The sequence below is a fragment of the Haliaeetus albicilla genome, chromosome Z (assembly GCF_947461875.1).
Source record: "Haliaeetus albicilla chromosome Z, bHalAlb1.1, whole genome shotgun sequence".
Taxonomy (NCBI): domain Eukaryota; kingdom Metazoa; phylum Chordata; class Aves; order Accipitriformes; family Accipitridae; genus Haliaeetus; species Haliaeetus albicilla.
In genome coordinates, this window is record NC_091516.1 from 39097191 (window position 1) to 39110282 (window position 13092).

The 13092-nt window shown below is 37.5% G+C and overlaps 1 protein-coding gene across 4 annotated transcripts in view; it reads right to left on the bottom strand.

The window, feature by feature from the left end:
- The window catches only part of SLC12A2 (solute carrier family 12 member 2), a 65922-nt gene that overhangs the window by 27739 nt on the left and 25091 nt on the right, over window positions 1–13092 (bottom strand). For all 4 annotated transcript variants that reach the window (XM_069776080.1, XM_069776079.1, XM_069776082.1 and 1 more), the window contains exons 6-10: window positions 11535–11645; window positions 8422–8530; window positions 7847–7974; window positions 7674–7758; window positions 3451–3599 (exon numbers count right to left, since the gene is read on the bottom strand). In XM_069776080.1, coding sequence (XP_069632181.1) covers window positions 3451–3599; window positions 7674–7758; window positions 7847–7974; window positions 8422–8530; window positions 11535–11645 — 582 coding nt within the window. The remainder of the gene's footprint in view (window positions 1–3450; window positions 3600–7673; window positions 7759–7846; window positions 7975–8421; window positions 8531–11534; window positions 11646–13092) is intronic.

The window sequence follows — 13092 nt, forward strand, 5'->3', positions numbered from 1 at the left end:
TCAGGCTATCCCTCCTATGCCCAGGTTTGAGTCAGTTTTATAATCAACAGAAAAAGTTACAGTTGTAAATGCCAGTTTGCAATAACCATACACTATATTTCTAGAAGAGAAGTTAGGGGTGTAAATGCTTTACTGACAAATATTTTAGGAAGAAACCTTTGCTATAGAAAGGTAATAAACAAGTATAGAATAATCTTTGTAGAAGCAGTATGAAAATTTTCTTCCCTGCAAGGATGGCTTGATCAATCTTCCCTGGAAGGACTTCTTATGGACAAAATCTATGTACAGGCCTCCATCACTTTTCTTCCCATACAATTTAAAACAGTTACTTCAGCCTTCACTTTACTACACTCACATCAACTTCTTGCAATTTAGTTCTTAAAATCTACTCAGATTTTACATTCTCTTTCTAGGTTCTGTTCATTGCCTCTATTTATTTACAATATTTTTGAATATTACATCTGTTTTATAAATTTGAGAGAAATCTGAGTAAGATGCATGCAGATAATGTTGTCCATTTTAAAAGCTAGTAAGTTAGGTTACTAATGTAAGATACATCAGGAAGCTGCTTCTAAGCTAGGGGAACAAAAGGAGAACCAGTTCCAGCAGAACCAGTATGCCATGATGTTAAACACCCCTCTGCCGCCCCCCCCAACATACACACCATAATCCAAACCTCTTGACCACAAAACCAAGGAGCCCAGACATGCAGTTAGCTATAGCACTGAAATTTTCATCCCTGAAAGAACAGGCAGAATTGGAAGGACAGATATCTAATAAGAATTGCCCTGTTACCACTGGTGTGGTGAGATAGATAAATATTTACTGCTGATAAGGGACTCATTATGTTTGCTTGGCATTTACTGTTTAGACAGTTTCTTAAATTTCAAACACCTGGGATAATGAAACATCAAATTTTGACTACAGTCACAGCTCTTTGGTCCAGACATTGTAGAACAGAAAAAAATGCCACATGAAACCAAGCAGCAGCTTCTTTAAAGTTAGGTTTTTATAATGAATACGGACAAAGCATTGTTCAACTCCCCCTTCCCCTAACTTTTTTCCAATGTTTTATAGCTGCCTTCCTTTGTAAGAGGAATGTTTTAGCAGAACTTTTACACTGTTTCTGGAATGGAGTTTCATGCTACTTTCAACTTTGATCCAAAGTTGACCAAATACTGCATTTAAATTACCCAAAGCTGTAACTTATTCTAGGGAAGTTCCAGGCTGAGGCTACTGAGCCCAAACCAAGTTTCTGAAGTTACTCTTCTACCAGGTGACAGCCTGGGCACAGAAATGTCACTGACACTGAGCAGAGAAATGCCTGAAGCCTGTGAGGATCTGTAATCCATCTGCATTGACTACAACAGAAACTAAGATGGTCTTTCCATGCAAGTCTAACTAAGCCTGTCTCACTAACTGTTCTCATTTTAAGTTTCTTAGCATCATCTAAGCTTTCCACAGGTAAATCATACTACAAGTCATTCATTTGCTGCCCAAACACATTCAAAACCTGAGCTGCCTAAGCACTAACTTCAAATCAATTCTTTGCTGTAAGAACTGAATGCAGCACAAAGTGTACCAAAGTGGTGAAGTCATCAGGCTGTGCACACAAGTAAGCTGGCACTTTCAACCTCAGAACTTGCATGCTAACAAGCTGTTAAGACAAATACAACAATATTTGCTCACTTTAGGGATTAATTTATGTTTGGGAAGTATTTATTCTCAGTTATTCAACCTACAGAAAGAAGTTATGTTTGTATGAAGAGCTTGAGGTATATAAGCCTGGAGCCGCCCCCAGTCCCCCCAACACACTGTGACTTGCATATGTAAAAAAAAAAAAAAAAAAATCTCCTTATAGCTACTATTCAGAGCTACTAAGTTGAGGGCAGTTCAGTTACAAAATGGACAACAGTTTATCTACAGGCAGACAGCCTCTCATGCAAACGATTTCCTACTGACATCTTCTGACAATCAGACTCTTCCCAGAGATGCACAGCGAAAGCTGTGAGGATGAGAGAAAAAACAAACAGCAAGGGAAAGTCCAACTGGGTATTAGAAGAACGAAATTCCACAGAGAAGGTGGCTAAGCACTGAAGCAGGTTGCCCAGAGATGCTGTGCAGTCTCCGTGATGAAGTTTCAAAACCCCAACAAAAAGGGGGGCGTAAGGGACACTGCTTTCTCTGTGCAGCCTCTGGCCTTGAAAGTGACTTTTGCTATTCAGAACCCACTGGTTTTTCTACAGAGAGAAGCAAGAATAATTTGGGAAACTGAAGTACTCTTTCAACCAAATGCTAAGAAACTAGAACATTAATGACTAACTTACTAGAAGTACAATCAACATCTATGGGTAAGCAACCTTACCGAAGTTATGACTTAAAGAAAAAGATACAGAGGAAACCAGTAGTACACCATTCTCGGCTGTACATTTGATGATACACTGGGCTCTTTCGAGCTTGAACAAATAAGGAAAGTCTTCAAATTTTGCAGAATAATTATTTGCACAAAGGCAACTCTGATGTTTCTAAATACAGGGTTTTTCTAAACCAGAACAAAGTAACACCACATAGATACTCAAATTGTTCCACTATGAAAATCTATTTTACTCTAATAGAATGGTCTGCACTGCAACATTATTTCAGCATGTACAAAATCGGTTTTCCACCCAGCTTTGCAGGTAAGGCTGTCAGCCTAACATATAAGTAGTACATATAAGGAGTATACGTACTACATGTACTTCTGATCAAAACCCACAAACCAGACACCTTTTTCATTGGTGGATTTCAGCTTAATCTCTAGTCAACTTTCTGTATGCCTATTAGAAAAATTCAATCGGCAATAAGTATGTTTTCCTTGATTTCTTTCAAACCCTTACCAATGGTTCATGGATATCTCAATTACCTGTGAAGTGTAAGTTAAGACTATGAATTACCCCATGACTTCTAGAGAATTTTTAAATACAGTAACATCAGGTTTTATGAAAATTCACAACATTCTTAACATTAAAGAGGATACTGTGACAAATAGGTAAAACATTTTTTTAAAAGTCAGCATATTTTTTAAGCAACTTAAGAAATTAAGGAACGAGTTATTGACAGAGTCTACCTATGATTACTATGCATCACTATTGAACAATGAGTACTTCTATCTACGTCACTGAATGATGACATTCAGACATCTAAAGAAAGTTGCAGTCCTACCACCAAACCTAAGCAGTTTACTCAGAAGAAGAGTAAATATTTATACCACCTGTATATAAACACCCAAAAGTTTTTAACATAGGTACCTTATTCTTCTACATACTAGCTAGAGTGTACCACTTCACTATTCCAGATAAACCTTGTACTTATGGAGATGGGCATTTTTAGCCTATGATTTTTCTTAATACGCAATTCAAAAAAAGAACAAACACAAAAGCCAATAAACAGGTTTAGGAGAAAGTTTTATACCTGGAAATTGTTCATCAGCCCATATTGACACCCTGTCTGACAGGATGAGAAATCATAGTTTAATTTGCAAGCTGCAGTAGTGCAATTTGTCAGCTCAGTAACAATGGTGTTATTAAGGTTCCCTGTGGCATCTCGAACAACACAGGAACCTAGAATGGACATAGTCACAAAAAAAAGGCATTAACAGATTGAACCTGAACTTAAGGACACGTGTCAAGCTCAATTCCCTTTTTATGTAAGCATATTCTCACAGAGCAACATTAAAATATGGCATTTACATTTTTAACAAATTTCAGTATTAAGCACATCTTCACTATGAAGAACAAATACAAACAAGCAAACTAATTGTTCTCTTGCCTGAGATGACCTTCAGTTTTTGAATAAATCAGAATCTAATAAGAAAAGGAAAGTTTTAGCACAGAGGAAAACAATGTCAACAGACTTGCAGAAGTTTAACAGCACAGTTTTAGCTCAACATATCATTTCTCTGAATCATGAGTTTCCGCATAGCTCTTTAATTGAAGTTAGTATTATGCACCATCACTTGACTTTATAGTTTCTCTTTTTGTCAGCTTTCTTAGAGCAGTGCATTTTTGTAGTGTATGTACAGATATATGTAGACAGATGTGCACAGTGTTGCAGTTGTTTGTTTTCCAGTCAATACAACCCAGGCATTCAAAAAAACTAAGTAGTTTGTCATGAAAGCCTGCTGCAAGCCATTTTCCAATGCTTAAACAGGCCACCTCCTATGTTACTGTGGTATTTCAAGTTGGTTTCTTGGTGAAAAACAAAGCCACACAGTCCTATTCCTACCAGATTTTTTTATAATTAGGTTTATCACTTAAACTGCTGTCTTCAATTTATCTATGATTATTTGTAATTTCACTGGTCAAGAAAATGCTGAAGACACAGCATTTCAGCCCTTAAGTACGAAGAAAAACTGAAAAGTACTAAAAAGCCTGCAAATCTTCTACTTCAAGGGTTTTTGTCTCATAAAGGACAAACCAAACCAGAGCACACTAAATATTATTTAACATTCTATGGTTTAATAGTTGAGGTAGTCAAATTGTTTGGACACCAGCAAATATTTCCAGGAACAGGAATTAAATAATGAGTGGAGAAGAGGAAAGGGAAGTCTACAGAGTGGTAGCCAATAGAATTCCCTTAATTTGCTCTTTTACGAACTTGAATGACAAGGAGGTCCTGGGAGCAGAGCCATGTAACTACTGAGGACTTAAATAACTTCCTTGCAAACTAAGGAGGAGGGCACAGATATGCTGCAAGCTTAAGTTTCTCCAATAACAGTCCTTGTTACCTATGTAATTTGTTTCTCATTGGGAAAATGAATTCCTAAATACCTATACCATATTTAGATTGCTTCCAAGCCACTAGAACTTGATTAACAGTCCACAATAACACCTGGTCCTGGTAGGTGTTTAATCCTTCCATTTTTCAGATTTATTTTTCAGTTACTTATTAGGCCCAATTGGTTAAATTTCAGTAAAACCTTCCTATATTGATCACCTGTCATGCTTTTCTTGCAGGTGCATGGAGGGGCCGAGGTTTTTTGTTGCCGTTGTTTTGTTTTAAATGGGATTAAAAGTTCTGTATGAGGAAAAGTTTCTTCTCTTCCACTACACAAGTATTCACCCCAGCCATTCAAGCAGTATATAATGGATGTGACAATATACTTACTAGTTGAACTATTTGTAGGTAACATTTTGTTGGTAATAGATGGCAGTGGCAGACCCATTAAGCTGAGCAACCCATTAAATAGCTACAGTGCACTATCACATCCCTCCTCTTCCTCATTCCCTTTTTCACAGTTTAGATCCAACTGGCTGGCAGGTCTTTCACACATGGAATCAAAGTATGACAGAAAGGGACAATGGCACCATGAACAAACTTAATGTGAGCCTTACTATGAAAGAATGCAGAACAGAAGTGAGCTGGGCAAGCTCCATTCTCAGCAGAAGATACTTAGATATAAGTAAAAGTCCAGACATTTTATTTAACCCTCATTCAGAAAAGTTTTATTTATTTGTAAGATTCTGGCAATATTTTCCCTAAGAACCTTTAGGTCTTCTTTCCTGTAAAAACAGGATTTCACCTTTTCATAGGCATTTATAAGCATGTTCCTGCCAAAGTAAAATAAGGTTTTGCCATGCTATAAGCCTGAGAAGGTTAACGGACCATCTATACCAAGTTATCTCCTAGCTACATACAACCAGCAAGAATTCTAGAGATACTACCCTGAGTCCTTCAGACTGCAGTTGGGAGTGCTTAACTTGTGCAGTGCTACAAGCAGCTACAGTTAGGTTCTCATTAATTGTTTTACTTCCCGGTGTATAGAAAGCACATCTGAACCCTACTCAGAAGTTTAGGGTTTTTATTAAAGCTTCCCTTGGTTTTAAAGCAATAAATGTTATTCTTTGAAATATCTTTCAAGAATTTTGATATAAAAGTTGCTTATGCAATCATCATCCTGCCACCTGCACGTCTGCATTAGTCCCTTGCTAAAATATGAAACTGCACACTTTCTCCTCACAGCTGTTTCTTTTTGAAATAGGCTGCCTAGCTCTAGCAGTAGGACTAGTTATTCTCTTCCAAGCCTTCTCTACTCAGTTTCTTAACCCTCTTACTTACTGCAGAGCATGCAAATACTGAGCTAAATTCAGAATGTCATCTCCCCCTTGAGACATGATTACTCAGTGACATTTACCAGCCCCTTCAAAGTTTTAATGACTTCCTTATCACTACTCTGGAAACTTATAGTGGGGAATAGTGTGTGGGGAAAAGAATAAAAGTATTTGTATTTGTCTGATTCCTGACCCAATGCCTCAAAAAAAGCTGAATTTCACTCATGCCATAATTTCTGACTTCTGCAATAGCACTGGCCTTTTCTAACTAGCAGAATTCTAAGTGTAAGTTATAGGAGGCAACTAAGGCAGGACATTTCTGATGCATCAAACAATTTCATGTTCAGTTGGTTTTGCAAAGTGTTCCTTTCGCAATATGAAAAATGAGGTTTTTCATGTTTGAAAGATGATCAAAGTATTCCATTAACAAATTAATATTAACGAGCATTTTGCTCTCATGTAGGTTCAAGTTCTAAAGTATTCAAATTTGGTAGCAGAGGTCTATGCGGTCAATCTAATTAGGAAATAAGTGTAGGTCATTACGCTGCATAAAGCACAATCACTACAGAGCAACTATTTGGCAGAGCTACAGTACAATGTAAGCCAACAGAGGCAGACTAGCAAGATTTGTATCTTTGGAAAGGAAGTATCATTAGTGGCAAGATCACTGGTACTCCTATAAATGAGAATTTCATTCAAAATGCAGCACAGCTAAGATAAGGCAAGGTTTTTCCAACAAGAAAACTGATTACTGCTGCCAGAAACTAATTTATGTGACACGAATAAAAACATTTCCAATCATAGGCAAGATACATGCAAGATATGATTACACCTTATGTTCTTAAGGTTCCTAGAATAGAATTATGTTATGGGAGGGAAAAATCTGGTTGATGATTAGTGCTCTAGAGCAAAATTGATAGAGCGACAAACCCCAAGGCAACTTCTAGAGAATTTCAAGCCACTGTGCGGTGAGGAAGACCAGAAAGAGAGGTTATACAAGACTCAGACCAGTCTATGATTGTTTTTCCTCTTTTCACATGAAAATAAAACTACAGACAACGTTTCTGAACACGGTAACACTTCTGAAAGTGGGCTGGCCAGATGAAGGTACCACTCACTCTCCTCCCTCTACTGGGGAATTACTGCTCATGCACCCTCACCAAAGAGCTGTTTGATCATCCCACAGTTCACTTCAGATAAGTAGCTGACTACCATCAGGTGTTTGTTCAGTGAGTATTTTCTGAAAACGCAGTTTTCTAATCCATGGATTATCCCACTGCTAAATTGTAAATCTTTCAGTATAAATAACTGCAACAAATGAGGAAACATCCATGTTAAGTCTTTTGTCATCTTTAGTCTGAAGCAGCCACTAGTCTTTGGAAAACTATCACTCATTTTAGGAAATTATAAAATGAGCTGAAAATTGAACCTCCAGCAATAAAAATTAGAAACCTCTGGCTATTACTTTCCCATGCGTGAAAGTCAATTACATAATGACTTTACATAATGAATTACACAAACTGTATCAAAACACACCCTCAGAATGAATGTGAAAGGATAAAGTTAAAAACATGCTCTATTTACCTACAGATACTGCAATGCCTATGTAAACCAGTGTAGTAATTAAGATGGCCAACAGCGTTCCTTTAGGTATGGCTGACTGAGGATCCTGAAAGAAAAATGGCAGTAGACATTGATGACAGTGATAAATGTACACTCAAGTGTTTGTGAACAGTATTTGCTAATTCACTACTCACCGCAAGATCACCTGAGATATTTGCACCAGCAAGTATGCCAGTTGCAGCAGGGAAGAAAATAGCAAATACAGAAAAGAAAGTTTCCTCGTGTCGGAAATCAGGTCCAAAATTCTCCATAAATATTTCAGCTGTAGAAGAAGATTTAAGTCTATCAATATTCATATAGAAACTACAGTATTAGCCCATTCCAGCCATTATTAGCTCCATGAAAAAGCTGAAAGTCATAGCTGTATGACCTTCTAAAAATTAAGCGTAGAACATTTAAGTCCTAATTCATCACTTCAACTCAAAATAAAAGTCAACACAGTAAACATAAATAGCCTTTAAAACCAGAAAAAGTACTTAAGAGTATTATCCAGCTTTCTTAAAATTTAATATAATGGATACTAAGCAGGCAGGACCAAGTTTTGGCCCAATAGCTTTAAGAAACAGTACTGCAGAAGTTTGAAAGAATCAGGAAAAAAATCTCTATAGTTAAATAGGACTATGAGCTATTTTAGATGTTTAACTTAATTATGACAGCATGTCTTCTCTTTGTGAAGATATTATTTACAATTCTAACTGTTCCAACATACCTTTATAACCAAAGAAACCTTTAGGCTTCTTGCTGTCCAAAGGAATAAATGTTCCTATGACAAAGTCTCCAATAGCAAGTATAAGGATCACCAGTAAGACTATCTGTGCCTGAAACATAATGATTCCAGTCAGACAGAAGAACTTGCTCTTTTTCAGTTTCAAGCTTCAAAGTTGTGTTCTAAAAAGTCAGTATTTACTTGATTCTAAATTCAGTTTAGCCTTCTCTGTTTTCCACAAATAAATAAGGCAAGCTGGAGAGAACATGTACCAGGATTTTACAAAGAAATAAGAATAATTTGTAAGATTAACCTCCATTCAAAAGAGAATTTATTACTGTAACTCTCAAAATTATACTTCTAAAGACAAAATACTTAAAAGAACTATCTTCTCTATAAGCCTTCCAGGAGGAATGGATTTGAGTAGATTGAAGAAATTCACAAGAAAAGAGCTAAATGCACACAAATGCTAGGAGTATTGCCTTATTAACCATGATCATAATACTTTGCCTTATACTTTAGTATGCGGTATTTACTTCACTAAGAATTTGTTTACATCAGGAATCAAAGAGCTTTTGTTTGCTATTTTATGCAACAGACTACATTCTCGACCCTTATTTATGAAATTAAATTGCAGACTACCACAATTACTTGTTAATTTCCAGTTTTCTGGGGACTTCTTTCATTACAACCTAAATTTTTAGCCACTGTTCAATAAAACCATTATAAGCCCTACACTTGGAACAAGAAGTACTTTAAACCATCCAATGCCTCAAAAGTGTGAGCAAAGATAAATCTAAGCATTGAAGAGATGGTTCAGGTTTCACATTTAAATAAGCAACGACACTGCCCTGTTATCTTTTGTGTTATTTGATTCCTTATAAAGGCATATGCCAGTGGCTCAGGGAAAGCTGTTAGTAGTTTGACTTTTTTTCAGACCTAGGATCAGAACTTAATATGCAATAGCACCGTGGCATTGCTGATTGTTACAGAACAGTTTTCAGCTCACACAGCCTCGCAAGAAAACAGGGTAGTACAGTGATAAACAGAGCATGACAGCCAAGAGCAGACTTAGAAGACTACCTGAAGAAACCAGTTTGTGCATCATATTTAAATCTCTCCTTTGCCAAGCCTAGGGAATAGGTAAGAGGTGTAAGGATGCAGCTGGGTACTTACAAAAGTCTTCAATAAGCCCAGAGAATTCAACATGAAGTTACCACAGAGCAATTGCCACAAGCAGATTTATCCAGTAACAAACCTAGGCTTCTCCCTGAAGCTAAGAGAATTTTCTTACTATCTTCCTTACATTCAAAAGTCTCAGACAAAGAAAGGGCTCCTAAGACTTCAACACAAGGAGCTGAGTCGTAAGAGATCATAAACTCCGAAAACCCATTTTTTAAGCAGGCTTCCCAGGTATCCCAGTCTCTCTTAGCTTTTAGATCTACTTCAGAGGCATTATTATAGATTCCCCTTGTCCCATTTTCCAAGGCATTCTCTAAGTCACAGGGAAGGAATAGGAGAACATTGTAGATACTTTAATCAGGAGGGAAGTATTAGTGTTTTGCTATGCTAAGCTGTTAACCCACATGAAGTGCTTGTCTGACAGGTTCAGTTGCTTACTATCACTCCTACCTGCTTTCTTCCATGATGCAAAAAGCAAGTCAACAAGCCTTGATTTTTGCATTGAGCACAGGATTTTTGAAAGCTACCTATTTCCTAGTAAGGACAATGCTGCAGTGATACCACAGTTCAGGTTTGATATAGAAACTTTAAACAACAGGGATATTTCTATGCAAGCTATTGTTACAGAATTGCTCATGCTACAGAGCAAAACCAAGGTATTTCTTGTGACTTTAAGTGACAGTGGCCAAAGGGTTAATAACAATTTATTCAAAGGAAAAACTAAATGGTTGAGATTGAGGACAGTATTGTTCGAAGTCAGATGCATAAAGATATCACTACAAATTGAAGTTACAGACAGTGAATGACTACCTGAGAAAGGTAAACAATTTTTACAGAAGTGTGCTGTTCAATTTAAAAGTACATGCCAACGTCAGTTTCTGTAGATTCTTTTCTCCCTGTGGTAGATCCAAGTAATGCAATTGATCTTCACTTCCTTTTTCTACAAACTCTATTTCTAGGGCTGGAAGCAACAATGAGAAAAAACCCTCTCATTTTGATTATGAATATCATCATCATCTTGATGCAGGAGCTTAAGAAACTGTTATAACACTTAAATGAAGAAGCTCCTTCAGCTGCCTCTCACTGCAGAAAATAAGAGCTACTGTGAACCAAATATCAAATGGGAAGGGAGACCAAGTGAGGCTCTTCTCAATTATTTTTGAGCATACTATGGACGGATATTCAGAAAAAGCCTACCAGGTGCAGGAAAAACAGTGAGCAAGCTACACTGCTAGTAATGCAGAGCAGAAAACTAATACTGCAACCTCTGTATTAAGGTATCCTATGATCTGTACATGTTTGTTTCCACAACCACAGTTGACCTAAGACTGTGCAGCCACAGCAAGATGAGGAAAGTAGGTTCCCCCTTCTACATGTTCATTACCACCAATGTTCACAACCCTTCTCAATGCTGGGCCTAGTGACTGCATCACATTGTCTGGCTGTTTCCAAGTGAAAGCAAAACCAGAAAAGAGTGGAAGGGAAGATAAGAATACTGGTTTTGAGTTAGCAGAAACTACATAACTTTAGATTGGCTTCAGGTCCAGCCCTGTATTTTTCATCCACAGAGCTCATGTGAAGTTCCCAGTTAGGGAAAATTTCTATGCTAATGCTCTTATGTTCTCCTGTTGTGCTCTAGTTGCCCAGAAGAGGGTAATACCGCTAACCTACTTGACAGTGTCGTTAAGAGTAGATTATGCTGGTTTTTAGTTTCTCACAGATGCTTAAGCATCCAGTAGAGCAAAGTGGTATAACGTCTGAAATGCAGCTAGACAGAGCTATTACATAAAAACTGCCCACTGACTGATTTCTAACATACCATGCATGTAATACTGAGTGCACTAAAAATATTAAAAATAAATCAAACAGCTGAGGTGGAAAACGGAATCAAAATTATGAAGCAGAGAATAAAAGGAAAGGTGACAGTTCCTTACTTTTGCTTCCCATTCCATTCCAGCAACAGAAATACCCAGCAATATAACCACTGTGATAGCCCCTATGATTCTGATATCATTCATTTCATCAATCATCAACGTTCCATTTTCCTAACAAAACAAACAAAACAATACACAGTCATATACTTTATCAAGTACTTATCTTCCCCACTACAGAACAGTATTTTATTGACTGTAATTTATTAATAGAGTTAACCTCTATACCACAAATTTACCCATTTTAAATTCCCTCTATGGACACAAGTAATTTGGTTTTTGCCTTGATTTAAATTACTGAATCTTCCAAATGGAAATGATCGTTCCTATTCATAGCCTACACCCAGAGAGAACAGCTTGTCTTCAACTGCCAGGGAATCAGATTTATCAGCAAGGCAAATGCTACCATCTTGCACCAAAATACATGTATTTTACTTGTTGTTCACTATTAATTCTTTTAAGGTATTCCAAACTTCTTCCCATCTACAAAAAGTATGGTTGAATTCTTCTCAGTATTACATTTAATCAAAATATTACACAATCAAAAAATCCAACAGAAAAATAATACTGGGTTGTGTTTAACTTAAGGAATTGTTTTTAATAAGCAGAACTCCTTTGAAAATGAGCTTAATATAAATGACTATCATTTACAAGGAACAGTTCACTAGTAAGAAAGTCAGCATTAAAAACTTATGATTCTGCATCATGTACCTGTACTGCCACTCTTCTCCTCAACAGCCACCTTGGACTTTAACACAAATTATACATTTTATTTTTTCAGGGAGGTAAACAGTATGGGAAGTTTCCATTTGACACCAATGGTAATTTGTTTTTTACCAAAAAGCTACTGAATTACAGTAGTATTTTACTGATAGATCAGTAGTAACCTTGTACCTGATTCCATGTCTTTGAGCTGGTCAGGGCAAGCCCTGGTATCAATACAGGCTGGGGGATGAAGGGATTGAGAGCAGCCCTGCCCAGAAGGACTTGGGGGTACTGGTGGATGAAAAGCTGCACATGAGCTGGCAATGTGCACTCACAGCCCACAAAGCCAACCATATCCTGGGCTGCATGAAAAGAAGCATGACCAGCAGGTCAACGGAGGTGATTCTGTCCCTCTACTCTGCTCCCGTGAGACCCCACCTGGAGTCTGCGTTCAGCTCTGGAGTCCTCAGTACAAGAAAGACATGGACCTGTTTGAGTGGGTCCAGAGGAGGGTCACAAAAATGATCACAGGGATGGAACACCTCTCCTATGAGGAAACGCTGAGAGAATTGGGGTTGTTTAGCCTGGAGAAGAGAAGGCTCCAGGGAGATCTTGTTGCAGCCTTTCAATACTTAAGGGGACTTACAAAAAAAGATGGGGACAGACTTTTTAATAGGGCTTGTAGCAACAGGACAACAAGCAATGGTTTTAAAATAAAAGAGGGTAGATTCAGACTAGATATAAGAAATTTTTTTACAACAAGGGTGGTGAAACACTGGAACAGGTTGGCCAGGGAGGTTGTAGATGCCCCATCCCTGGAAACATTCAAGGTCAGGTTGGACGGGGCTTTGAGCAA